At 53.5% G+C, this 27,540-nt stretch overlaps 1 protein-coding gene across 2 annotated transcripts; it reads right to left on the bottom strand.

Annotated features, from left to right (window-relative positions):
* Positions 1 to 38: 38 nt before the first annotated feature.
* Positions 39 to 26,631, bottom strand: SEMA7A (semaphorin 7A (John Milton Hagen blood group)). 2 transcript variants are annotated; one of them, XM_056346093.1, is made up of 14 exons: positions 26,447 to 26,631; positions 11,281 to 11,414; positions 10,322 to 10,372; positions 9,932 to 10,027; positions 9,437 to 9,521; positions 8,782 to 8,892; positions 7,360 to 7,499; positions 6,833 to 7,011; positions 6,524 to 6,632; positions 5,637 to 5,835; positions 3,789 to 3,904; positions 3,028 to 3,179; positions 2,432 to 2,499; positions 39 to 2,031 (listed from the first exon to the last, which is right to left on the bottom strand). In XM_056346093.1, exons 1-14 carry the CDS (start codon positions 26,556 to 26,558, stop codon positions 1,682 to 1,684), a joined length of 1,902 nt encoding a protein of 633 aa, XP_056202068.1. In that variant the 5' UTR covers positions 26,559 to 26,631; the 3' UTR covers positions 39 to 1,681. The 2 variants fall into 2 exon arrangements, with proteins under 2 accessions (XP_056202068.1, XP_056202069.1); XM_056346094.1 differs by having other exon boundaries at positions 39 to 2,028.
* Between the last annotated feature and the right edge of the window lie 909 nt (positions 26,632 to 27,540).

Here is a 27,540-nt window from a genome sequence, read left to right as displayed (position 1 = left end):
GTCCCTTGGCTCCTGGTGAGGAACACAGCACTTGCCTGCTCTTTTCCATTCTTTATTTCAACAATCACATTCTCACTTTGGTCACAGCTCTGAAAGGATTTTTTTGGTAGCTGTTGTTTTTTCTCTTCTCTAATTTGAACTCACTTTCTATAATATTATAAAATTATACAAGTACAGTAATTACCAGCTGATAATAAATAGGTATTTGTTAGTTCACAAAGTTAAAGTGCTTTGAGAAGGGATGTAAGAAGCTCTATCCTAGATTTGGGGAGGGTATCTTGGAAATGTAGTGCAGTAGGAAGCTCTGGCCCGTTGTCCATAGTCCGTGGTCACAAGAGGCACGTGGCATCTCTCCCCCTTGCCAAAAAGACCCCTCGGACACCCCTGAGCATCTCTGAGCAGACACGAAGCAGGAGTTGTGCTGCTGTGACAGCTTACTGGAAGCATGAGATACGATGCCCACTCCATTAGACGGCCCAAGGCTGGGGCATTTCAGCCGTCGAGAGGGCTAGGAAAGGTTCAGACAAGGTGTGGGATTGCCCCTCGCCCACAGGGGTGGGGAGAGCATCCCATTTTTCACAGTTTAGTCTTGCTCGGAGACCTCAAAGCAAACCCTGGTGCTCGCCTGTCCCCTCACTGCGAGGGAGAGAGGCACATCTGCTCCGGGCGGTGGGGACAGCCACAGCCCCCCTGAGATCAGCAGCCTGCCGCCCCTTTCCCTGAGGAAGCCCGGTCCCTCTCCTGGAGGAGAGGTGCTGGGAGCAGGGCTGCCTGCTGCCCACAGATAAATGCCCTTAGCTGCCTGCAGAGGATTTGTGCGTTTAAAACTTCTTCCCAGGGCCTCCTGGTTTTCGTTCAGGCTCTTGCTTCTACGTTCCCTTCCCGTCCCCTTCGGTCTGACCTTCCCCACACCCCAAATCTAGTCATCTTCCGAGGCTTTTCCGTGCAAAATGCTAACTTTGCGCCTGCCCTCGCCTTGCAGGTTTCCAGTGCTAGTTCCCGATCCCCCTCCCATGTCAAAGCCAGCTGCAAAAAACAAAAATAAACCAAACCCTAGAACCCTTCCAGAGCACAATTCTCCAGGTCAGAAGGGGATTCACATGCGACACTGGGAACGTTCCAGCTGCTTGCCAGCCCAAACAGACATTAGCCACTAAAAACTTGGAGGCATTAGTCCCCGCTTGGAGCGAACCACAGATCAACAAGTTAAAAAGGCCAAGGGCTGGCTCCTCCTCTTCATCACATGCATGTTCCCAAAGAGAGGAGTCATTGTGCCCTGAGGATCAGTGCATGCACATCGGCAGAAGTCCCCTGAATGTCCACACCCAGGGTAGGCTCAGGACGATAACCAGTACAAAGCGACCAGCACGGGCTCGGGGAGAGGCTGACACCACTCCCTTCAAGCTGCTGGCTACAGTGAATGTCCCCCACTTGTTAGGGTACCCCTTCCCTCCCTGTCCCCAAACCCTGCTCCATCTGGCCCTGCAGTCATATCTTCCTTGCCACAACCCTTCCACCAAGGCCAAAGATGGAGGGGTTGCTGCCCAGGACCCCTTCTGAGACAGTCAGAGATTAACGTCCAAGGAGCAACTAAAAGAATGGCAATCTCGCCTCAGGAGCGGACAGCAAGTGCAGGAAGAGTAGCAGCAGCCAGGACGGTGGGAACACAGTCCTGTTGTGTTCAGTGGAAGAGCTCCACCAACACCACCATCAGGAGCAGCTGCAGCCAAGAGCCAAACGTCATGGTGGCCTGGCCCTTCTGGGACATGAACCTGAGTTGGTTGACCAGGCGCTCCTTCACCAGAGCCTGCCTGAAGCCATCCTCCTCCGAGATGCAGACGTAGTGGCCGTAGTGAATGTGGCTCACGTTCTGGATGAAGTGGAAGCAGTCCTGCTGAGGGTGGGTGGTGTTGCAGGTCTTGATGAGGCTGTTGTTGTGGTACCAGTTGTAAGTGGCATAGTGGGACTCAATGGGACAGTTGAGATAGTAGCGGGAGAAAGGGACGACTGTGATGTTCTGATAGTCATCTACTGGAAGAGATGGAGAAGGGGGGATGAGACAGGCATGTCCAGGAACCACGGATTCCCTCCAGAAGTCTGGCGGAAAGAACAGCTGGGTCGCTGGGGCCATGTTACACAGCCTTTTAACAATAATGGCAGAGCCTGACCCAAGCCTGGTGAAGTCCATGGGATCCTTCTCCCAGGACATCAGCAAACACAGAGTTTAAGCCCTCTCACCCAGCCCAGAAATGCATTACCAATTAACTCCAAGCTGAGACTTGCTCGGTGTGTTGGCTCCAGCACGGTCATTCCCAGCTCCCCAGCAATGAGTTGCAACACCGTGCACAACCCATACAAAGACCTGAGAATCCATCACCCTGCCCCAAACAGCCCCTGCACACATGGCCTACAGCTCAAAACCTTTACATACCTTCCTTAACATCCCCCTTTTGGCACTTCCCTCCCCATGGGTCCAGGTTCAGGGTCTGGTGCACCTCCCTAGCAGATGGGAATAAACATTAACAACGCATTTAACGTTAGGGAAGCAGCGCTTCAGGGCTAGGAAAGGAACTGCTCGTACAAGATATGATGGATCAGATAAGGAAGAAAGTTTAAACTGTTACCTGGGTGAGGAAAAACACGTGCCGCACCCTCACCCAGGAGCTCAGTGGATGACAAGTTTGAGACCCAGCAACCCACCACAATCAGCTGCTTTAAACAGCAGAGCTATGCACATCTCTAACGGCAAAAGAGAGGCTGGGTGCTCAAAACCCACTGGCCTCTCCCCTCTCCAGGGCAGGGGTGCTGCGGGAGGGGTGGGTCCCTGCAGAGGCACAGCTTCTGGGGACAGCGCAGATGACTGTGCTGTTACTGCCTGGATATGACGGGGCCATCTCTCCCTGTGATGGGAAGATGGCCTCAAAACCACCTGGCCAGGAAGAGGAATACTGAGGGTCTGGGTATTTCACACGTGAAAGCAAGCAGCTGAAGGTGATGGAGAAACAGTGGACTGTCAGCGCCACGTACCGGCTTAGATAAACCGACTGACAACTCCCATTGAGCCACCCGCAGTACGGGTCCCTCGCCAGCAAGCAGCTGTCACAGTTGTTGCGATACACCCTGCACATGTCCATGGGTATCTCCATGACTTTATTTGTTGAGCCAACGTACAGCATCGCCTGCAGGAGGAAAGCAGAGGGGCTGATCACCCTGGCACCGTGTCCCAGTGCCACCTTATGAGTGTCTAGCTGTCTAGCACTTTTCCTGCAGCTTCACCATGATACTGGGGTGGATTTCACCAGCGAGGCTGGTAGGTCTCCAGGCAATGCAGTCAGAAGTCCCTATCATGGGAAGGGAAGCAGCCGTCCTTCCCCCATCAGCCCAGTGTATAAATAAGTTTGTTCCATCAGTGACAGCAGTGTCGTCACCTCTGGGATGGAGCACCAGTGCTGTCTGACAGCTCATCTGCCAGCAACGCTGGACAAGAGGGAAACTGCAGGGGGAGACCACTGTGCTGGGATTTGGCCAGCCCTCACCTCCAAAAGGTGTCTGAAAAGCTCTGCTGCCCACTGACCACACAGCTACCCAGGACTGGGGACATCAGCCTAGCTGTTCAGATTTAGCAAAGCGTGCTGCAGGTCCCTCCACCCCCCCAACCCCTCCAGAGGCTACTTCCAGATCCAGGGGTTGTCATTAAACCATCTGTCCCTGCCTCCCCTGCTGCCTGCTTTTAAAGCTAAATAAAGCCTGACCCACTGTTTTCCTTCCTATGGAGCAGGCAGACTCACTCTCTTGTGGTCCAGGATCATGGACTGGATTGGGTCCTTCTTTGGGAAGACCTGGATCTCCATGATGTTCTGCACCCCATCCGGCAGCTCCACGATCTTGTGGATGGATCCCTTGTCTAGAAAGAAAGAGGGGAGAGCCCTGATGAAGCATGCTGAGAGCAGAAAGGCAAGGCAGAGGGGCTGCAGGCAGGGGTGGGGAAGCCAGGCAGAGAACCAGCTCTGCCCCCAGCCCTCTCGCTGTGGCAGACAATACCCACTCCGCAGAGTCAGGCTCGACTGGATTCCTGAAACCAGCCACCCAGAGAAGACAGGGCCTTTCTTGGAAGGAGCCTGCTTGCTCTGCTAGGAAATCATCCCCCAGACAGTGGCGCTTCCCACAGCGGAGCCTTGTCATCCTCCCAGCCAAGAGCCATGAGGAACCCATTTCCCACCGCCCTTCGGGACCCAGCAGTGCCTGCCTCCATCAGCTGCTCTGTAACAGCCTCAGCAAGAAAAACCAACCGCTTTCGGGCTCCGCTCTGCTTTGATCACTGGCCTCTTCTTCTGTGAGCCTCATCTCACTGCTCGCCTGAGGCTGAAACTTGGGGGTTTGCCTTTCTGTTTTTCTAATTAAACTGACTCCCCTCTCCAGTTAGACAACTCCAAACCGGTGATTTAAGAAAATGAGTCAGTTTGGCGGAGGGGCAGAAAGGCAGATCCTGAGGGAACAGCACTCAGGAATCCCCTCAGGAAAAATAAAACCCTCTTTTAGTACTTGCATGGTTCCCCCTTCCCAAACAGGCGCTCCCTTCTCCACCATCAACCAGGGGTAGGTGAAAGACGTGACCCCAGGTCAGGCAGGGATTAGGACCTCCCAGATGCTGGCCCTTGCCTCTGTGCCTGCCCCAGTGAGGGTGGGCAGCTGCCCTGCGCAGCTCTGCATCTTGGAGCAAGCTCCCTGGCAGGACTCTGCAAGGCGTTAGCTGCATTTAAGCTACGGCTTTCAGCAAGATAAGAACAATCTGAGCATGCGCGGGCCCTAATCCAACGTAGGCCACCTACTGAGAGCCGTCTGCATGTTTCTAATCACAGATTAGGAAAACAAACCCCCCAGAAAGTCCCTCCACAAGTGCCAGTGAAGAAATCCCAGCACAGTGCAGAAAAGACCAGGAGCATAGCTGTAGGGAGCAAGCCCTGGGGAGGGGAGGCAGGCCGGCTTCTAAGAGAGGGAAGCACTGCGTCAGGGACCTTTGCACCTTCTGGGCAGTGAGCAGCTGCATTGCAGGGGAACCCAGGCAGATGCCTGAGTTTACCAACCTTTTGCTCTCCATCCCATTCACCTGCAGCTTAATTGCCTTGGTCCAGCTCGGCAGCACCTCCAGGGGGCAGCCCCCAGGACCACCAGCAGCTGTGATCAGCTGGCCGTGTCTCCAGCCAGAGGTGCTGGCCTCACAGGAAACCTGCACAGCTGCACCAGAGCAATCGGGGACAGGAGATGACAGAGTGGGTCCCTTTGCAAAGGATTTCTGCTTGACAGTGTAAAGCTGCACCTGGGGAGAGCTGTGCTACGCTACCTCTCTCGCCCTAAAAACTCTTTGCCTCAGACCTACCACAGTCTGAAGCAGCCCAGCTAGGGTAAATGCCACGTGCTGGGGTTCTGCTTTCAGTCTTTGCCTACGCAGCCAAATTGGATGTATTTAGCTGTACTGGGACTTGGCAGCTCTTTTCTGCTTGACAAACATATGCCAAGTTGGCAACACAGCCCCTTGCTTTGCTCTGCACTGGGGGTCTTGTCTGCTTCCCTTGGGTTCCCTGCCCTTGAGGGGAAAGCAAACTCCAGGGAACTTCAAAGGGAATGGTTCCTAGTACCTGTTGCCAGATAAAGCACGTTGTAGCGGCGTCCATCACCCACAGAGACCTCGTGCACCCCGATCTTCTGATAGCGGTGCTTGTTGTGGAATAAGGGGCTCTTGGTAGGTGAGAGGGGCTCCACCCGGTCCTCCACCTCTGGGTGGCTGTCGGCTATCTTGAAGGTCTCACTGGGGGTGTGCTGTCCAGAGGCAACGCACTACGGCAAGTGGGGACAAAAGCCACCGTCAGTCAGACGGGTCCCTCAGGATGAGGCTCGAGGGCAGGAGAGCAAGGCAGGGCACAGCGCAGATACCTCAGCCCACAGGATGCCCTGGCATGGGCACAAACCTGCCCTGGGGCCAAATGCAAGCCCTGCAGCTGCTGCACTCATGCTCATGCCAGGTCCTACCAGCGATCTGCCCCAGCAGAAGCTGCAGTTTAGGAGACTCACGCCCTGTCACCCCTGCAGAGGCTTAGGGGAGCCTCTCCCCACCCTGCTGTTTGCTGCCAGGTCAGTGGTGCACCCGTAACCACAAGGCTGGGCTGCAGGTTGGCTTGGCAAAACCCACAGGGTTAGCAAACACAAGGCACGTCATTGCCTTCCAGCTTCACACACAGACCTGTTCACCAAGGTGCATAAGAGCCCATCCCCCCCCTCTTTCTATGAAGGCATTGGACCTTATCCAGCCTCCTTTTTTTTTCCGGCAACAAAGCTCAGATCCTTCCCGCAGCACCTACGACCTTCTTCGCTGCCCCAGCTCCCACCTGGCTGCTCAGTGGTGGGACTGTCCCCACAACCGTCCCAGCTACTCTGCCAACTAACTGCAGTGGCAGAGCAGGGACCAGCTCTCCTGGCCTCGGGAGGCCTCTCCACTTCATGTCGGCATCTTTTATCACTCACTCACCTGCCCAGGCTTGATCTCTGGGTTGGGACCATTATAGCCTTTGAGTTTAGATGTCCGGAACACATTGTCAATGTCCCCAAAGGAATAGACGCAAACAGCGGAGCTTCCCCTGTGGGCAATAAGACAAAGAGGGGGTCAGGGAGATAGTGGCCATTAGCCCTACAGCTGGGGCACGGCCGCGTGCATCGTGCCTTCACTGACGACATCCACTGGTTTCCGCCCATGTGACTGCCAGAGACACTAAAGGGCTGAAAGAAAGGATTTGGCCCATGGGACAGGACATGCCGCTGGTCTGGCAAAGACCCTCACCAGGTGTTTGTGAAGAGCCCATAGACTTTGGAGTGCCGCCAGTTACTTGCAGGGACAAAGAAGACATCTTGCAACCAGTTGAAGTTGCCCTTTGTGACTGGGTCAACACAAATCAAGCTGGCCTTCAGGAAGGTGGTCCACTTGGAAGCAGAGAGTGAACTGGTTCCCCCTTTATCTTCCTGGGGAGAGGGAAAGAAAGGAGTCAGGGTTTGGCAGAGAAGAACACAAAGTGCCCCCCAGTCCAGCATCTTGGATGGATAACTGGGGGATGCTCCAGAGGTATATTTGATACTGGTCACTGCAACTGTTGTGTGCCTCCCTAACATCCCAGAAAGACAGAACAGGACTTTCTCTCCCCTGCAGGCAAGATGGGAGCCAGATGACGGGAAGGCCAAGGGACATGGCTGTACCCCACACAAACTCTGTGGCAGAGGAGAGGGGCCAAATCATGTGCCGACAGCACCAGGCATGTCCATTTGCCAGCCTTGTAATACTCTTGGCCACCCACCACACTGCTCCCGTGGTACCTTACACAGCTGGGCCACTCGGGAGATGTTTCGAGGGGCCTCAGGACTCTTATCCGGGTTATCTTCACGAAAGAAGTAGTAAATCTTGTCCTGGTGAGGCTCTTCATGCCTTAACGTGGTGGCTTTGACAAACTGAGGGTCTGAAAAGAGAAGTGAGCCATCAGAAAACCTTGGCCTGAACACATGCATTAGAGCTGAAAAGTCACTAGTGGGAACCAAACCAGCATGCTCTGCAGCTAACCACTCACACTCGCGCAAGATGCAGAAACACGCACACAGTCTGTGCTGCAGGTGAAGGACAGGTCCAAGCACATCTTCTACACCTGAGCGGTGCATCTCACTAACAACCGCTCTTCACATGCCACCTTCCCCGTGGATTCCCCTTTCTCTCCCTTCCGCCCAAATCCACGCAAGTCCCCAGAGCCCGGTGAAGTCTCGGCTACTTAGCAGCAAAGGAAACCTGTTCTCCCTGCTTGCGCAGCAGAGCTGTTATCACAGAGGAAGGCTCCCTCAGTGGCAGCAAGCTGCACTGTTGTTTGTTTGCTGTGGAAAACCCAGTGATGCTCTTCCTATTAATACAGCGCTGCCATAAAGGGCATCCCCAGCAGTACCAGGGTCCCTCTGAACATCGTTAGCTGGCTTCCCCATGGCAGGGAGTTCTGCGTAAGCAGGGGATGAGCCTCGCGGCTCCATTAGTTTTGTTTGCTGGTGGCTTGGTTGCCCCCTCCATTGCCCTGCATGCACAAGTTCTGTTTTGCCCTGGTGTCATTTTGATTTGCTTTTTTTCTTTGGCCAGTGGTTCAATAATCTCCCATTTCCCCGTGTCACTGGAGAGGCTTGCGGGAAGGCAATGTAATAAGCTCACGGAAACTGAGGAGGGTCCTTTCTTTCTATTCCCCACCCTGTCCCATGCACAGCCCAACATGTTCCTGCTTCAAGGTCTCACCCTGGCTGGGGATTTGGAAAGAGTCACTGCCCGGAGTGGAAGTTGTTCTTCCCGTTTCCATCACTGCACGGCAGCTGATGGGCACCTTTACACAACTGCATTTCCTTCCAGCATCTGACAAGGGACTTGCCACTCATTTGTCTTCATTTCCCCATCTCCTCACCCTGAGCAAGAGGAACTCAATTGTCTTGTTCCACAAGCAAAGAGGTGAAATTTCCCCAGCTGGCAGCAAGAGAGCCGCTGGGTCACTGGCATTGCGGATGGGGACCAGATCAGCCCTCTCTGCTGCTCTAGGGGTGACTGAACCCAAACAAGAAGCTCTGGAGCTACGCCCCAGCTGAGCAGAAAGGATGTACCCCTCCAAGCTGTACTGTGTACTTACCGCCCACAGGTGTGGGCTGACCAAAAGTTCAACTTATCTGCCTGGTGGGGCAAAGCAGCGGGTCCCGTGCCTTCAGGATGTTCCCCGTACTTACTCTGCATCACTGTGTCACTTGTGTAGAGCTCTCCACCCCCTCTCACTCGACGGAAACGGGGTATCTTGCCATTCTGCTGGCTCTTCTTGATGGTGGAGTAGATGTCGTGACCTGTGGGAATAGGAAAACTCATTTGCAGCCTAGTATTTCTGGAGGGGGCAGAAGGGTGTGTGCGAAGAAAACAAAGAACCTAGAACTCTGGGCACATGGACTCACAGAGGCAGTGGATAGAGTTTGAGAAACCCAGTCCTCACTGCTAGTACTGAGCAAGCCTGGCTGGACTCCCCCAGTCCTTTTTGTTAAAGAGTGGCTGGGACAGATTCCCTGCCTCTGGGAAGGATCCTCATCTGTCCCTCTGTCAGTTCCAGAGCAGTGGAGTCACTGCAGGACCCTCCTTCCCCACCATTACCATTGCACTCTACCCTCTCGCGCAGAGACTCAATCCTCATGCCCTGGGCAGGAATAAACAACCTTGTGCCACGCTCTGTCCCAGGAGGACGTGCATTTCAATGAGGTAAAAGCAAGAAGCACCAAGGCCAACTAGAGAAGAGGGACAAAGCCCTTAGAACAGCCTCAAGATGCCCCTTTTTGCCACAGAGAGCCCAGCCTTCCTACACAGCACTACGACTGAAAATACGTGAGTAGTCAGACTTACCATCAACGACGACGAGGGTATTCGAGTCAGGGGTGAAAGGAGCAATACCTCTCCCATCCCACGGAGTGCTCTCCTTTCTCTGCGTCTGGGTAAGGACAGAAATGGCCCCCAGGTGTGATCAGTTCAGGGAAGGCAGGGGAGCCAGGTGCCCACATCCACCCCTGCGAAAGGAGGAGAGCAGCTCTCCTTGGCTAGCGCAGCCCAAGTAAGAGAAGGGCACAGCCCATCGCTGAATGGGCCAGGCAGAGCCCCTGCTGCAGACAAGAGGTGAGGAGAGGGGAGCTACAACAAGTGAGCACAGAGGTGGCAAGCACAGACCTCTGCTCACATGGGCTGTCCCATGCTGTCACGATAAGCTCCTCAAGGGTGCTGGCATTTGGGCTTTTCGGAGCACTCTGAGAAGGAGGGGGGATCAGGGCACCATTTTATAGGTGGAGGTAACATGAAACAAAATAGCAAATGCCTCTGGTCCCATCACAGGTGGCCACAGCATACCAAGTTCCAGCAGGTAGGAGCACAGGCACCGGTCCCACACACTAACATCCCGTCTCCATACTTCTCCACTAAAGTGAGGTAATTTTTATTGTCCCCCTGCAAGAGAAAGAAAAGAAGCGTGAGTGGCTGCTAATGGCAGATCACAGACCCACAGCTCCAAGCCCCCTGCACTACCAAGCACACTGCTATATGGCTTCCTAGCTTTCTCATGGGTCTTAAAACCAGAGGAGGAAGCTACTATCACCTCATCTGATCTCTTGCTCCACAGGCACTTGAGGTCTTCACCCAGAGAAAGCACGTGTGGAGCATGCACAGCTCCTTCCCTAGCAGTCCTCCAACCCTCACCCATCCAGCTGTTCCACATGCTGTTCCACCACAGGTAGGACCTACCAAACTCCCAGGCATCATGCACTGTCCTTCATTTTTCACAGGGAATTCTTCCTAGGATAAAAGAGAAAGAGATATGATTTAATTTCTGCCCTCTAAAAGCCAACTAACATGGGCTCAGCCCCATGTACTACATGCTAGTCACTCTCTTCACAAGAAGCAAAACAAGCATGTTGGTGAGAAGGTCATTAAACACTGCAATGCAGCCCTCTTCCCCACCTTGGCATTTGAAAACCCTTGGGGAGGCTGGGCTGGATCTCTCAGTCCCTCAAGGTGATGGGGAGAAGTGGGATGCAGGGCCAAAGCAGCAGACATGACTGGCAGCCAGCCTGAGCTGCTCTCCAAAGGATTTTGGGAGAGGATCTGCCATTGTGGGGAACAGCCGTTTGACAGTGGGTGGTGGAGTCCAATGGTTGGGATCCATGAACCACACTGTTCCTGGGACAACAAGAAGGGAAATACCTGGGCCCAAGCTTCAACAACTGACTTGAGCAGGACAAGAAGAGGTCATGAGAAAGCCAGCTGGGGGTTTTCCTGCTGTAGTAACAGTGCCCAGCTGATCCAGAACTTCCTGCTTTTGAGAAGGGCTCCAACAATGGAAAGGGATGAGAACGTAGCTTCTCCCCAGTGACATGAGTTTGAGCATCCCTTCTCACACTAAAGAAAGGGTCCCTCATTGGAAAAATCCTCCCCCTGGGGCAACAAAGGCCGCAGGAGGATCATAGCCTGGGAAAAATCCACCCATGGCTAGCATAGCAGACTTCCCCCTTGCTGCAGCTATTCACCATACTGACATTGCAGCTTCCCAGATGGATGGGACAGGCTGGGCAGAGATCAGACCCTTCCAGATCTGACTTCGCTGCTGGCAAAGACACTAAGCAAGGTATCTAGTGTTTGGGCTGTGAGACAGATGCTGCACACTTTCTTATAGGGCTCCATAGCCAAATGTAGAGCATCCTTACCGTGTAGTTCTCATAGGTGGCAAAGTCATAGTAATAAAGTCTTCCCTCTCCTCCAATGTAAATGGCTGAGCTGTTTTCTTTATGATAGAAGACCGGGTACCTCTCACTCCTGGGAAATGCATACTCTTTCGCACCTAGAAACAGCACAAGAGGAGATACTCGTCAGGGGAACCGCAGCTGACTGTGGAGAACACCTGCAGCCAGCTCAGGCTGATCAACTCCCTTTCTATGTCCTCCGATGAGAAAAACAAGGACACGGGGCTGGGAGCCCTCTGGGATGGCTGGCCCCGTGCCAAAGAGGCCGGGAAAGGCAGCTCCTGGGCTCAGAGATGCGCTATTGTCCCCTTGGCCCCAGGGGAAGGAAGAGCTGCACAATGGAGCAGCCCAGCCTGGCTTCTGCAGGGCTGGTGATGGAGGAAGATGAGGAGGAAGGGAAACTTTGATGCAGGAGCTGAGGCAGGAGAGCAGAAGTTCAAGGTGACCTAGAACTGGCTGTGCAGCAGCCAGGTGAGCGCTGCCTTCCCACCTGCTCTAATGGCCAAGTGCCTCCCAGCTTTGACATGAAGGGCTCCCTCCTCACTCTGGCCATCCCCTGACAGCCACACTGGGCAAGTGCCTCGGAGATTTGGCTCCTGCACCCTCTTGCATTTGACAGGCCTGCAGGTTTTTCTGCCCTGCAGCTTTTTCTGCCCTGCTTTGGGCCCCTGCACATGCTTAACTGGAGCTGTGAGTTCTTATCTGGCTGAACGGGAGAGGAGCTGCTGTGCTGCTCTGCAGCTGGGGGTCAACCGCCCTGTGCCCATGGGGTAGGTCACCCGCCACAGCCCAGCACCACACCTCTCCTCGCCAGCCTCCAGCCGCACCGTCAGCATGCTCCCTGCAAGGGCCAGGAGGGGACGGACAGGGTTTGGAGCCCACACATGACAAGGGAATGGTGCACATAAAGCCACAACTCATGGGCTCCACACCCCAGATGTGAACAAGAAGTGACCTGCAAGACCTAGGTCCCATGTCACAACCAGCTGTTGCAGATGGGAAGCTTTCCAGGCCCAGCTGGGAGGAAGAACTGCCTGTCCTCCCCTCTTTCCTTCCTCTTTCACCTGCCAACTTTTCCATCTCCTCTTTCCTAAAACCATCCTCCCTTTCCCGCTGCATTGCCAGCTCAGGTGTGGGAGGCTGGCCCTGCACTGCAGCACAGTTATGATTATCCTCCCCTGAGGCTTTTGCTGTTGCTTGAAGGGGTCTGCTGGTCCTTCATCCCTCTCCAGGATGGTGCAGCCACATCTGGGCAGCTTTGAGCAGCTGTGCCAGGGCCCAGCTCCACAGCAGGGTGCAATGCCCGTGGCACATGTGCTGCTGTAGGCTAACCTGTCCCCTACCACAGTCTGCAGCAGTGACACCAGGAGGATTGCTCCTCCAAGAGGGAAAAGTCTCCAGTCAGGACTGACCTCTGCTTAGTGTGACAGGGCACTCTGTTTTCATCTCTCCCTCTTTTCCCTTTTCCAAAGAAGAGGGGGCCTCTCTCCTGGCAAGTGTTGCTGCTCCCAGCAGACAAAGGCTGCGTCTGCCTCGGGAGCTGGCTGCCTGCATAGACAGGCAATTAATCAGTGGCACGTGTCCCCCTCTATTTATAGGGGCACTTGGCAGGACAGGCAAAGGACAATCTTTGCACAGTCCAGCACTCCCCCTCTGCCCGGAGCATGCTGCGCAGGGGTCCTGCTAAGGCTCTGCCAAGCCAAAAATAAAAAAGACTTAGAGGTCACTGGGGCTACTGAATGCCCCCTTGATTTGCAGCTTTTTTCCTCCACTATGCTGGTCACACCTCCTCCGGGTCTCTAATCCCTGTGGGGTTAAATGGCACCCAGCCAGCAAGGCCTTCCCATCACCAGCTTGATGCCAGCCACCACTTTGTGATGGGAAATCCTGCCAAACCCAGGGGTGGCTCTTTCGCAAGGGTACCTCAGCCGCAAAGAGAGAGGGTGGAGGTGTGCCATGGGCCAGAACTATCTCTGCCCTCCAGCCCACAGTTTCTCACTAACGCAACACCTCTGGGCTGCCCCCCCCCCCGGACCACAGAACAGAGGCTGTGGGGCTGCATGGCAGCAGGGGGGATTCAGCAGTTGGGACCCTGCAGCTAGGAAAGCTCGGCAGAATGATGGTCCCTGCCTGCTCCCTGTCTCCTCCCAAGCCCTACTGTCTCTCCTCTGCCCAAGGACACAGAGAAACTCCTGAGCATGTGCTTTGCCTGCTGGAGAAGCTGGCATCAAATCTTTTCAGAGTGACTGTGCAACTCACTTGCCTAAATGGCCCCAACAAGCAGGCAGCCAGCGGAGCATGCCAGCTAGCCCCGGGAATCTCATCAGCCACAGACCAAGTCTGTGCTTGCTAGGGAGGAGAGGACTAATCCCCTCTTCACCACTCCCCTTCTTTCCAGCAGTCCTTAAAATCCCCCTCTTGACCTACAGAGCAGGCAGGCAACAGCCCACGCACACGGCAGCCCCTAAAGCCCCTCTCCCCCATCCAGCTACCACCGTCAGTACAACCCATCACCAACATGCCACAAGCCGGTCTGGCGAGACTTCAGCAAACTTTGCTCTTGTTTTCAAACCTCCAGCCCAGCCCCTAAAGTTGCTGCTAATACAGGAAAATGTACACCTGCAGCCACTCCCTGCTCCTCTTCCTCCACCTCACCCTTTCGCACACTTCAGGCCCCCCCCCCCACCTCCTATTAACTTTGGGTTTGATTTGAGGCTTTTTCACAGCATTGCCTCTTCCTTAAGCTCAGCTCCGAGAGCCGTGCCAACCTACAAGGACACACTTCTCTCCAAACAGCCACAAACAAACAAGCCCAAAACAATAATTTGGTCGGCACCAACATATTATTTATCCTACCGCTCCCCAGGGACGGCACTGAATCACTAAGCTGAGGGTAAACAGCTCTGCTAGCCAGGGCCCAGAAGCGTGTTTGCGGCTCCAGCACTGATATAACTTAATCTGGAAGGGAGCTTTTAAAAGGTGCTTTCACAAGCAGGTGCTGGGGTCCTTCTGCCTCTGCATCAGCCCCCTGGCTGAACTGCAAAGCTGGCCCTCAGCCCCTGCTCTGCCTCAGACAGCTGGGCTTAAGGAAGTGGTTTGACCGCCTTTGCCTCTGCTTCTCATCTGGCAGGATCAGGGGGAGCAACCCTGCACCCACAGACTGGGGACCTGGGGTATAAATGGCTTCAAGAGCCAGGGACGATGAGGCCGAGAGCATCTAATGGCCCACATTATGCCCCCCGAGAAGGGCACATGCCTCCCCTAGCAAGTCCAAGGCTGCTTTTGACACTGCGAATAAAGGCTTGCCCGCCCTGGAAGGGGGAAAGGCATGACCCTGCCATCACCCTCCCTCCAAAATAGAGTCTGGAGCTTCAGAAGACACAGGGCTCATTTCCAGAGCCTTGCTAACCCCGCTGAGTCCCTCTGCCTGGCATTTACTGCAAACGCCACCATCAGCGCACAAATCAATGGCACAATTGTCAATTGAAATGCTAACCCCAGTCCGGAGGAATGAAAGGGAGAAAGAGCAGCTTTGTGCTTTACAGGGAGGATGGAGAGTACCACACCAGACTGAAGAAGAAGAATATTAAATGAGGGAGAAGGAGGGAGCCCAGTGCATCTCAGAAGGATGCCTGCAGGGTGAGGTAACGGAGGAGGATGGAAACGAAGAGGGAGGTGCTCTGGATGAGATGAGGGTAGGGAGGCCTGTCCTAAACACAGAGAGCAATGCAGATAACAAATGGAGCAATCCTGCTTCCCCCACCTGACAGGGAGCGATGGGCCTGCCTCCCTAGCCACAGCTTGGGAAAATCCAGCTTTAATAACACACCAAAGGGCTGTGGCCCCCTCTGGGTCCAGAAGCCCTTTCACAAAGGCACATAGAGCCTGCGCAGGGCCTGGCCCTCCCCAGCACCATGGCAGGGTCAGGCTCCCAGAGCATCCCAGAGCTTTGTGCAGGAGGGAGCATGCCCCCCACCTCCAGAACAGATGTCCAACTAGAGAAGCAGCGTGGGTGTACAGCCTCATTGCAGACAAACTCAACAACCCAGCTCTCATTCCGGCTGACTCAGCTACGGCCATTCTCCCTTCCACACTCCCGGTCTGGCAGCTGGCTCCAGCACCCCAGACACTCAGCTTAGTCATTGGCTTGCACAGCTCCCAGCACCAGTAGCGGGCCAGTCTTTGTGGGTCTACGATTCACTGATGCTGGGGGAGGACTACATCTCCCTGAAATGGAAGTCGTGGTTCAAATCCACCCTGGTGCCAGCATTTTAAAATGAGGAACTGAGATAAAGCCTGGGTAAAGTAAAAAAGGAAAGGAGGACAAGATTAAGAACCCATTGCTTCTTGGAAGCAACACTGATGCAGACAAGGGGCAGATCTTTTACTTGCTGTTCATAAAACCCTTGTTAAGTGGGATCCCCCCTTGGAGTATGAAGAGTGAAAATCAGGCAGAGTATGGGGTTTACCCGCTCCCTGGCATTACCTGCTCCATACCACAGGGTCTGTGCTGCCCTGAGCAGGGGAAGTTCCTTTAGCTAGGCTGCCTGTGTTCTCCCACTCTCGTGCTGCTGTCATATGATGCGGACACAGGGCTGGGCCACCCATCAAATGGCAAAATGGGATTTAAACAGGTGCAGCACCAAAGCTCACTGCTGTGGCAAACGCAGCCAAATCTCCAGCGCCGCCGCACTCCCTGACGCCCAGGCAATCCACCCGGCAGCCCTGGGAACTCTTCTCGCTATAACACATTAGAACGCTGTCAGCCGTCACCATCATGCATCCTACCCTCCCCAGCATGATGCTGGTGACACTGCCACCTGCTCTGCTGCCTGCAGGTCTGACAGCGAGCGCTCTCTTGCCTGAGTCATAGCACTGGTTGGATCCTTTCTAAGTTCCCTACTTCTACAACCAATTTCTCATTTCCCAGGTTTTACTTCTTTATTCCTCTTTGAATAGACTGAGCAGATTACGACCTTGATAGCAACGTGTCTGCTGCAATCTGACTAGGATTGGCTCTGACAGAAAAAGGAAATCTGTCTGCTCAACGCTGACTCAAGGACTGGCAACGCCGAGGACTCCCCGGGGTCTCGTCTCCTACACCTGTGCCAGAGCTCTCACCTCCCAGCAATGCCATGAGTCAGGGCTGACTGCGTGCTCCAGGCTCCTGCACATCACCCCGCTTTGGGGACACAAGAGCTGCCTTGACTCGGTGATATCAATCACCCTTCCGCTTCCCCAGCGCACTCAGGATGTGTGATAAGCAGCCCAGCACAGGCGGATCAACTGCTTTTCTTTAAGGGCTGGGAATGTGACTCAGGTCCGCTACCTTAGTCACACACAGGGATCAGGACTCCTGGTTCTGGTCCCAGCTCTGACATCACTCATTACGGCAGTTCCAGTTTCACTATTTGCCCAGGCAAGACCAGGAGGACTATACCCCGATTTCCTACCTCCTTGGCCAGACACCTGCCTGGAAGCCCCATCAGCAGACGGTCTCCTCTAAGGGGAGCACGGGAAGTCACGGCACCCACCCCAGAGGGATGTGAACACCACACGGAGCCACCATGGGTCCCCTCCATCCCTGGGAGAAGGACTGGACTGAACCACACTGCTCCCCATCCAAGAGCCACACGCCGTCTGTCTCCGCAGCTCCACCACAGATGCTGGTGAGAAGCCAAGCTGCGTGTTTGGTTTTTCTTTTTTTTTTTTTTTTTAGATGATCTATAAATTCCCAAGTTGAGACATTTCAGAAGGAGGAAGCATGCCTCCGGGGGAGCTGCTGTGCTCACCAAGCAGCTAGGTTTTTTCTTCCCTTGTGACTTTGCCCAAAGGGAGCAATGTGACACAAGGAAACCACAGTCAGGCCTGGGAGGTGCTCCCCAGAGCCACGCTCACCCGCCAGCCAACTCCTTCCCAGGGGATGGATGCCTCCAACAGTCTGACAGGCCTTTGGGAGCCGGCAGATCCTGCAGTGACAGGGGGTTTTATAGGAACAATTTGTCTCTAGATGAGACAACCCAGGAGGGACACTCTGGGGGGGGGGGTTGCCCTGACCTGCCACAGAGTAATTGAGGGGCTTTGAGTTGCAAGGTCTCTAACACACACCAGCCAACACGCCTTGTGGAAAATTGTATGCTTCGTAGGAGGGGTTTCTGAGAAAGGAGCAAAAAGGCAATACAATGTGGGAAACCACTTCCTTCCCATTGTTCACGGCAAAACTTGGCCTGTTGTTCCCTCCTCTTCCCAGCTTATGCCACCAGCACTCTACACCAAGGGATTTAGCTGCACCCCTGGGAGCCGGGGTCCTTACAGCCAGCTGTCAGTGCTGGGGCAGGAAGGCACGGGAAGGCTGAAGGGCCAGCCCAAACACCGCTCGGTGTACAGAGCTCCCCCGCACCGTTTCGGGTCAGCCCGTGCTCCAACATCAGTCATTTCTCAAGAAAGCAAAATAAAAAGAGCAGAACCTGATCCCCTACAGATTTCTATCCTGTACCCCAAAAAGCTCCCTCCACAGTCCTCCCAGGGCCAGGTATCATCCTTGTCCCTCCCTGTTCCCTACCTATTCAGCTTGGCACAACATAGCTGACTGGGAGCATGGCCATGAGCCCATCAGCCTGGTAGCTGGCACATCTCAGAAGGGATCTGTGTTGCCTGCCTTCCCCTCCCTGTCTCCCCTCGCCCCTGCCTTCTTTTCAGGATGCTTGCAGGGACACTCCAAAACTCCTCTGTGGTATTAGTCTGCCAGGAGCCAAAAGGCACTGGGGAGCAGCAGCAAAAACCAGGCAGCCAGAAAGAGTGCTAAAAATGTCTCTTACTGAAGCGTGACCAGACACAGACATGCATGTTTCCTGCTCCTTAAAGCCCTCTGCACTCTCCTTGGGACCACACAGCTCCCTGGCATGGGGAGACCCCCAGCTGATGCCCACCAGGAGAGCCAGAGGGCAGGGTCTGGCAATTCAGATCAAACAAGCCTTGTTGTGGCCATGAGTCACCTGCGTACTTCATATCTGACACAGCCTCCCCCGCCGGGGCAGGGGGCACCGGCCAGGTAGGGCAGCAACACTGAGGTCAGTGCAGCTGCCTTTGCTTTAACCAGGCACTCCCACAAACGCATCCCAAGAGCATGAGTGTGCCCAGAAAGGACAGAGTAAGTAAAAATGGTTTCTAAGTAAAGGCAAAGTGCTTTCTCATCACCCGGGGCAGGTAAAAGCCCTGATCATAATTCTCCCCTGACCTCCATCCTGTAGGAAACATTGCAGTTTGGCTCCCGAAAGCAGCACAGCTGAGAGTGAGGGCGAGGGCTGTGTACTGCTGTCCTTTCTGTTTTCCATCTGTAGCCATCATCCCTCATGCAGAGAACCAGTAAGCCCAGCACTGGGCAGCACAGGCAGCCCGCAGGAGGCTGGAGAGGATCAGGGGGACGTGCAGCCCTGTAGCTAAGGGGCCCATGTGCTTGTGGGGAAACCCAGAAGAAAGAGAGGTGTGAAAGTAGAGAGTGGGGACAAGCAGCCAGGAAACCCATGTTACTCAAACCCAGACCTGCTTGCCTTACACATTTCACCCCTCTTTCTTCTTTTAAGTTTGCAGCAAGCCAGTTTAATCTGTTTAGTATTTCTCCTCCTGTCTCTTCCCCAAGACGGTTTGGAGACAAGCAGTATTTAATCATCTGCCAAGAAACCTCACGCTATCTTTCCCTCACACCCCTTCCAAACTGCTTCTGACTCCCTCCAAGCACCCCTTACAAAGGAAAGAGCGAGGCTATGGATATCTCAGTAACATCTACATCCTCTCTGCAGTGGGACTTTTCCACCCTTGGCCAAGCTACATTCCCAGCTGCCACCATACAACACTGCTCGCCTTCTCTCTGGCTTCTTCCCCAACGGCCTCTGAAGACCCTGCAATCACAGGGTGCTTGTGCAGCTGCTTTCTGCTGCCCTCAAGACACCCCTGCCATCAACAGCAAAATGCTCTGGAGCAGAGGAAACAATTCAGCCTGCATTTTCGGGGATATATCCTACCAAAGCTCTCAGCCTGTGTGCAGTCCAAATGCCCAGGAGGGCTGCGCTAGCGTGGCAGAAAGGCAGGCTCAAGCTCACCGAGTATGCTCTAACTAGATGAATATGCTTTATTTTAGAGTTACACTACAGAAGGCAAATATTCTGGCACATTAACAATTTCCACGCTATTTCTGGTGAGCTCCGGAGCGTCTTGGCAGCAGGCAGCAGTATTCAATGCAGGGGTGAGCTAGGGCAGGAAGAAAGAGGGGGAAAAAAAAAAAACCCTCTCAGTTTGGTAACCCAGCTGCTGGGCATGGGCATGCCTGCTCAAAAGCTCTTCTGAGAGCTATGCAGCCTATATCCCCTTCGCCGGAGCCAGAGCCAGCAGTGGGCTCAAACACCCACTCATCGAGCAACAAAAGAGGCCCCTAACCTGCAGCCAGGAAGGAACAAGCCTTGAATTCAAAGTCTCTGCCATCAGGCAGGGCTCCGTGAACAGGGGCAGCGTTGCAGGACTCCGCTTACCCTCCGAAGGCTTGAACCAGAGCGCTTTGTGCTCCAGGAAAGATAGGTTTCTCCTTTCTAAACACAAAATGACTACGTGACAGGCATCGCAGTATTTTCTATGCATGCTAACACACCACCGATATCCCCTGCCCCCCAGCCGCCTGCTCACCCCCCCAAAATTATGCAGCACTGAAGCCTGTGCCACTGCAAGATGAGTCCGGAGCCTTTGATTTCACGGATATAGCCTGTCATCTAGCAGGTACGTTTTTCCCAACCAGCCCCGAAGCAGAGCTGCCTGCTGCACCCTACGGATTGCGGGTGCTAAATTTAGAGCCAGGTTTTGTTACTTTCCAAAAGCTGCTCCCTGTAATGACAGTCCTGAGCTTTGCCGTGTTCCTGCTGGAAGCTGGGCAACTTCGGCCTGTGATTATGCTATTTTATTATACGGTCACTGGAACAATGGCAGAACAATAAAAGGATGGGTTTAGCAGGAGAGCTGCTATCTGGAGAGCACAGCTGCCCCTCCTGCTAGGAAGGTCAGTTTCCAGAGAGTGATTTATCATAAAAAGCCTTGCAGGATAAAGATTGCCCCAAGCACCTCCATGAGCATCCACCAGCAAAACAGCCGCTTTACCTTTTAGCTTAATTGGCAGCCATCTCCCGCCTCCCTGCTGCTGGTTAGGGCAGGGCAGCCAAGAAACCCTTCTCGGGCACATGCCATCTTCTCCCAGCCCAGGGAAGGCTAGCCAGAAGGTGGACACAGGGTAAGGGGACCTGTGCAATTCCCCGTGAAGCCTCCACCCTCTGCAGAGGTTTAAAGGTGGGAAGAAAGATCTGTGGCTCTGGAGTGAGGATGAAGTTTCAGTTTCCTATAGAAAACTGATGAGATTATGCACACAGCAAAGGGAGTTCCTCACCAGGTTGGGAAGGGCCTCCTCAGGCTCTTTGCAGCCCTTCTACCTGCTGCTGTAGGCTTCCCACCCATGCAACGAGTGTCAGCCAGGTCTCAGCCCTGCAGCCTTCTGGGTTTGTGCTGGGGCAGGCCACGCAGCCCTTCCTAGCATCCCCTTTCTGCCCGCTTGCACCCCACCAGCAGGAACACACAGTATCTATTCTTCTCACGTCCGTCTTTGGCTGCAGTGCCACATTACTCACACTTGGAAAGCCAAACCACTGCGTTACAGTCAGTCGTTTCAAACCAGACACTCAAATGAGACTTGCCAAAACTTGTATTATCCAAGATACAAGCAAATCCATGGCCATGGTTGTTGCAAGCAGCCCAAGGGCAGGTGTCTGGCTGGAACGGTCCATGCATTCCCCACGGAAGCTCCTACAGCTCCTTAAACTTGTAGTGCCCTCTCCCTCCCAGAACACACACCCAATAAAGGAGAATAATTTAACCCCAGCGGGTAATTAGATGTGGAGTCATTGCTGCAGGAGGATGCTGACACCAGGGTTCAAACTGGGGACTGAGTAGTTATAGCACTAGAGAACCAGAGCTGTCAGTAAGGCTGATACGAGGTCTATTATATGAAGCCTGTTGCTTCAGACTTAAGCTGCTCTGAAATTAGTAGAGGTGGTAGGAGATGCTTCCACATCCAGCTCCTGGGGCACTCTTACCATGTTCCTCTGTCACACCAGACACAGACAGAGCCTACTACACCGGGTGGAGCTGGGATTGAAAAGAGTGCCCAACAGGAGGAACAAGTCCTATTCTTGGAGCAACCAGAAATAGCCACACACCATAGGATGTAGCTCAATAGGAGAGAGCTGGCTGCAAAACAAGCAATTTCCTCCTTCTAACTTACCTTCCAGCCTTTTTTCTGGATACAAGCTTCTCTAAAAAGCATCATGTACTCAGTGCTTAGATCTAGTTTGTACTCAAGTACTCAGGCTTAGATTTAGTTTGTCCTGCTCCAAGGCACTGAGCCTGGCTACATAACTACAGAATACCTTCCAAGGGCAATTTTCTGCGATTCTGACCAAGAATCAGCCCGAGGGCTGGCACAGAGCTGAGCAGCAGGTCAGCAATTTGCATCTGCCTCTCTTTCCCAGCCCTGAGCATTTCAGTGCAGCAGCCACAACTTTTGTTAGTTTGCCCATGCCTGTTGTTTTTGTGTCACGCTCTTGCAACAGGAGGTGGTTGTGATTCACTCGCTTGGTTTGTTTGGTTTGTTTTTCCTTTTCAATCTGCACAGAGCAAAAAATATTTTCAACCAACGTTTCATGATACCAGCATCACCCACCCTGTAAAAATGAGCCGTCTGCAGAAAATAGCATTGCTGGGAAAGAGAGACGCTTTCTCCTGGAAATACTGATGCGCTGAGACCTTCATGTGAAACTGTCCTACAGAGATGCTTCACACCCATGGGACCATGGCTCCTGAGAAAACAGTGCCACTGTCACGACAGAGTAAAAGCTAGTGCTAACACCACTCTCATTTTGCCACCACTCCCCATCAGTACGAGTTCAACCTCATCTCTGATCAGCTCTCTTGCTTTGCTAGCTGAATGCAGCACCACTGCACTGGCGGGCACAAAGAGCTCCTAGAAGAGCTCCTACAGCACTCAGAGATGCTTCCTGGCACAGTTTTCCCAGGGAAAGGAGAGGCAGCCGAGCTTGGCAAAGCCCAGGAGCTGCTATGGGCAGGGCAGGCAATTTCCAGGAACGGCCATCTCAACGCCTCCCCGTCACCCAGGGCAGGCTAGAGCCAGTTTACCCCATTCAAGGCAGCCAAGGGTCAAGTGTATAATCTTTCTTTTCCCCTGCAGGACCTGCTTATCTCCTGTGAGCTATGCACCAGCTCAGAACCTGTCCCTTCCAGTTTCCAGCGTCACCTGTTAATGAGAAACAGGGTAATAATTAAACTGTTAGACCCCATGCTATTGCAAGGTATAAATGCAGCAGGCAGCCAGAGAAGGGCTGAGTTTATCTTAGATCTACACACATGCAAGCAAACAGGGACAAGACAATCTTAAGCATGGCGGTAGCTAAAAATTATTCCTATGCTGCACCAAAGGCCCCAGGCTACAGCAGCCTGACACAGCCCTCAGGCTCCTTGCTGTCCTCACTGCACTTCTCTGCTCTCCCAATGCTCGGTGACTTTCCGGTCATGAGACAGCCAGCCTAGGATGCCACCCTCCCACTCCACACAGAGGGGCTTATCTGCCTCTGCTCCGTCACCCGGACAGCGCTGCCCAGCCCCAGGACATAGCAGCCTCCATCTCTGCAGATGGGTCAGAAGAGTAAACATGCTATCTGTGCTGACAAGCAAAAGCTCAGTGTGGGATGTGAACGCACCTTTCTCAAAGCAAAGCCCAGCCGGTCAGCATTTAGTTAGAAAAATACATGGAGGCAGGGGGAGGCTGGAAATAAAAGGGAAGATAAGCAAGAACACAATGTGCAAAGTTGAAGCACTTGCTTCTGCGCCAGCCCAGGCTGCTAAGGCTGAACTCACTCCCACTCTGCATATTTCAACAGACAGGGAACTTGCCGTTTACCATCTTCCTTCGTTAGGACACTGGAGAGGGTAATAGCCAGAAGAGACCCTGACCCACCCGCATGCTGTGTCAGCTGCAAAGGAGAGACAGGGCAAAGCCCTGGCCACTAAAAAGGATCTTCAGCACTTCAGATATGAGCAGTGGTCTGGAGCTGACCTCAGCCCTTTGGTCTCAGTGTCTTTCCAGTAAGAGGAAGAAATCCTGCAGAGTCAGACGTGCTTTGAAAGAGCTGCTTTACCCAGCCGGACCCCAGAGCTGGCCACCTGTGCCAGCTGCCGGGAGAGCATCAGGGATCACTCACCCTGCCTTTGGTGGCAAACGCTCCCCAGCACATGTTGAAACTGGGCTGGTCTTTGGGGAAACCTGTCCCTTCCTCACCCCCTCCTGCACTGCGCTGCGCCCTCAGGGAGGCGAAATAAAGGCAGCACAGCGGCCGAGGCCTTGGGGCTGGCTTTATACGCACTGCATTCATGGAAAGGCAGATCTGCAGAACACGGTGCTCCAGCCACCCACCGCCCTGGCCCCACACCACAGGTCTGAGGCCCCAGGACTGTAAAGTTACTTAAATCCCAGAGCTCCAAGCACCGAGACAGGCTGACTCTGTTTCTTTGTCTTCAGATGTGAGCTCGGGATTGTGCCACCTAAGCCCAGCTACATATTCTTCCCATGTCGCAATGTCCCCTCACCTATTTCTTGCTATGAAAACGGACAATGAGGGACCATGGGGCAAAAGAGCAGAGTAGTTCAGGCTGCCTGCAGCGAGGCCAGGGCTCCCTCCCTGAGCCTGGGGGGGTGCTGGCGAGGGGAGCAAGGCTGAGAGATGGAAGGGCAGCTGCACTTTGCCCAGCACCAATTTCCTCCTCTTCCCCAGCACCGCAGCCCAAGGAGGGATCCCACACATGTACTCTTCCCTCCGGGAGAAGGCTGGGTTTTGGCCAGCACCAGGAATCTTTCCCTTCACCCACAGGGCTGTAACGTCTTGAGGTGTCTTTACTGAGGCTGCCGTACCTGGTGCTAGTAACGATGGGCTATGGCGTGTAAGAAATTTAATTATGTGAAAAGCTGCCGGCTCCTGCAGAGCCCAGGGCTGAGGCCAGCGTTGCACCACTGCAAACGCAGCACATCAGGCCCAGCCCCAGCATGAACACCCATGCAAATGTCCCAGACTGCTGCTCTTCTCCATCCAGCTCCCAGCCTCCAGGACCAGGGCTCAAGCCGCAAACCGAGCCCTGCAGTACTGTGACCCCCACTGCGAGGGACGAGCCTCTCCATGCGGATGCAAACAGCAGCAGTGTGCTGACCTGCAGGTTTTACTAAAGATGCTGCGCTTGCCTTTCACTGTGTCTGGATCATTGGGGAAGTTAACAAGGGCTCCCTGTTGTCCCTGGCATCCCCTTTGCCCCTGTCCCATGTCTTCACCCTCCTCCAGAACCTCCTCTGCACCCTCCTCCCCACCCACAGACCCACTTCCTAAAGGGTAGAGGTTACGCTGAGCAAAATGCAATCTGTTAAATAGGACACAGGACTGACACGTAACGAGTGTGCCACACAGCTACCTCTGAGATCTCCCTAACTGATTTCCCTCTTGGCCTGTGTCCCAGCTAAGCGCTCACTCACTCTCTCTCTCTTAAAAAAAAAAAAAAAAAAAAAGAGAGAGAAACAGATATAAGCAGAAGCTGATCCCCTTGCAGGGAAGTGTCCTAACACTAATTGGCTTCGGTGTTTCTCAGTAACAGATCCTTGTTGTGTTCGATGCCGGGAAAGCCACCCTCTGACACAGATGCAGGGAAAGGTCAAATGACCACACCGCACATGCATGCCAAGCACAGCCCACGGACACAGGTAGAAATCAAGCACTCGAGCCCCCTCTTCCCCCGCAGCACAGCTTTACTCCAGGACAGGCATTTCCAGCCACACCAGCCTCCAGCAATTTAACTTTCCCCCCTACCTTCCCTAAGCAGGGCAGGGGAAACGTCTACAGAGAAATGCATAACCCCCATCCTCTGTTCAGTCTCAGGCTCTGTGCCTTTTTCCCTGCTTGCACCCCCTTTTCTGAGCCACTTAATGTGCCAGCAGATAAAACAAATGACGCAATACCAGAAGCAACCTTTTGCTGCCCTCCCTACCGGTGTTTCTCCCCTTTGTGCGATGACGGAGGCCACCTCCGAGCCACGCACCCACTGCCCTTCCCTCTGCTCCGGGCCCTTCCTCCACAGGCAGCAATGGGCCTGAAGGAGAAGGGCATAATAAATAATGGCAGAAGAATAACAGATGGCGCAGAATAAACCACGGGAAATTTGTGTCCTCTGAAGTTGTCGGCGAATAGGAAACACAGAGGAGCTGTTGTACTGCAGAGCAGCGTGAGATCTGCAGCTCGGCTCAAACCGCCGGCTTAGCCAAACACCAGAACTGCCGGGGACAAGACGGGGTCTTTTGTTAAAGCCTCCCTGGAGGGTATTAATCAAAAAGCTTGGAAGACACATGATAAAACCAGTAAACGTTAGTCTGCTCTTTTCAACACATGAAGCTCGGGCTGTACTCTAAGCTTGCTCCTTGAAAACATTTCTTTGTTCAGTTTCTGCTAAAATCAGATCTGATTATAAGTCCTTGTGTGACATTTCAGATGTATATATTTTCTCAGAGAACAGAGATCTTCTGCAAATATTTACTCACAGAACTCATTTGCAACTAACAGGGTAAGTACATCAGATGAATAAGAAAATTAACTGTATTATGCAAATACACTTCTCCATTTCTCTCTGCAAGTTACGGGAAATGGTTACTGTGTCTGTTTCAGGGCTTTTCGACAGCCTTTAATATAGCCAGCCTGTAGGAAAGTATTTTTAGAATATAAAAAGGAAAGGAGTTGGAAAGAACAGCAATCTAAAAATTCAATTAAAAGCAATCGAGCAAGCCAGAAGCCCCTTCCTGAGATTACAGGCATTTTAGCTCATCTTAATGAGGGCCAAAAGTCTCCCCAAAGAGACAAAAGGAATAAAACAAAAAGACCAACTCTTCTCAAAAAGCAAGACACAGGTAGAAAATGCACAGTGCAGGGAGCAGCTGTCAGCTGCAGACACTGCTGCATCTCAAGGTTGCAGCCCACCGCAGCCCGGGACTTACCTTGCGGAGCCGTGATGATCCTGGGGTTCACCTTGGAGCGCCCCGCTGCCCACATGCCCAGCTGGCTGGCCCACAGGGCCACCAAGAGGGCAACAGGCGACCTCCTGCCCATTTCTACTTATTCAGTGAGCAGAGATCATGAGCCTGTGAGGCTGACAGCTGCATCGCTCGCCTTATACAAAAGAGTGGGCAGCATCCAGGGCAGCCAATGAGTGGAACAGAGGGCGGGACCAAAGCAAACCTATTAAAAACACCGGAGACTTCATCTAACACCGATCTTCATCAGTTCATACCTCCAGGCTCTGCTGGGGTTTTTGGTCCTTTCTTTCCACCACCCCCCCGCCCCTCCTCCTGTAAGGGGAAGGTGAGAGTCTGATGGCTTTGTTCACCTTCAGGCTCTTGAGAAAAGCTGCAGCTGGCTCAAGGCTCACCATCAACTTACCAGAGACTTTTAAGAGGAATATTGAGGTTGATACAAACAAAGTAAGAATTAAAATATGTGTAAGAACGCACAAGCAGCAAGAGCAGACCAAGGGTGCAGAGGCTGATAACAAAGGATTGCTGCACCCGGTTGCTTCAACAGAAGGATGTGTGGAGAGCAGAAAGCTGTGCTCAGAGAGAGGGCAGCAAGAACAGCTCACCAACAGAAGACCTTGCGCTACCATCAGGAGGATGCAGCAGGGCTGCAGCATATCTCATGCGCCAGCCCTCTTCCTGCTGGGGCTACAATGAAATAATAGCAAAAGGCCACTCCTAGCAAAATGAAACACTGCCCAAAACGTCATTCCTTCATCACCAGAGGTCAGGAAGACTATGAGACAAATACCAGAGACACGACGACAACTCATCTGTGCCTTATCCTGTGGCACACACCCCCCTCACCAAACCAGTCGAACTTGTATGGTGGTGCCTGCATGAGTGCTGGTGGGAATGAGTGTAATCCCAGAGCACATGTGGGAAATCCACTTGGAGCTGGGGTGAAGAAATACTCCTTCCCTATGATCCCGCCCTTACTTTTGTGATGCTAATGTTCTCCGAAAGGAGGGGATGCTGAGCAGCCTGCTCACGGGGCTGGCCTGCCACAGGGCTGTGGC

Source organism: Falco biarmicus, chromosome 7, assembly GCF_023638135.1.
Source record: "Falco biarmicus isolate bFalBia1 chromosome 7, bFalBia1.pri, whole genome shotgun sequence".
Taxonomy (NCBI): Eukaryota; Metazoa; Chordata; class Aves; order Falconiformes; family Falconidae; genus Falco; species Falco biarmicus.
This window is presented reverse-complemented; position numbering and strand designations above follow the sequence as displayed.

Bases quoted from the DNA above. Each gene is read 5' to 3' on its own strand.
- SEMA7A (XM_056346093.1), bottom strand. From the start codon at position 26,558: ATGGGCAGGAGGTCGCCTGTTGCCCTCTTGGTGGCCCTGTGGGCCAGC. The intron at 10,373-11,280 runs GTAAGGATGCTC...CTTTTATCCTAG, and splicing joins CCACCTATGAGAACTACACG to GAAGAATTCCCTGTGAAAAA. The intron at 7,012-7,359 runs GTACCACGGGAG...CCCTCTCCCCAG, and splicing joins GAGTGGCCCAGCTGTGTAAG to GAAGATAAAGGGGGAACCAG.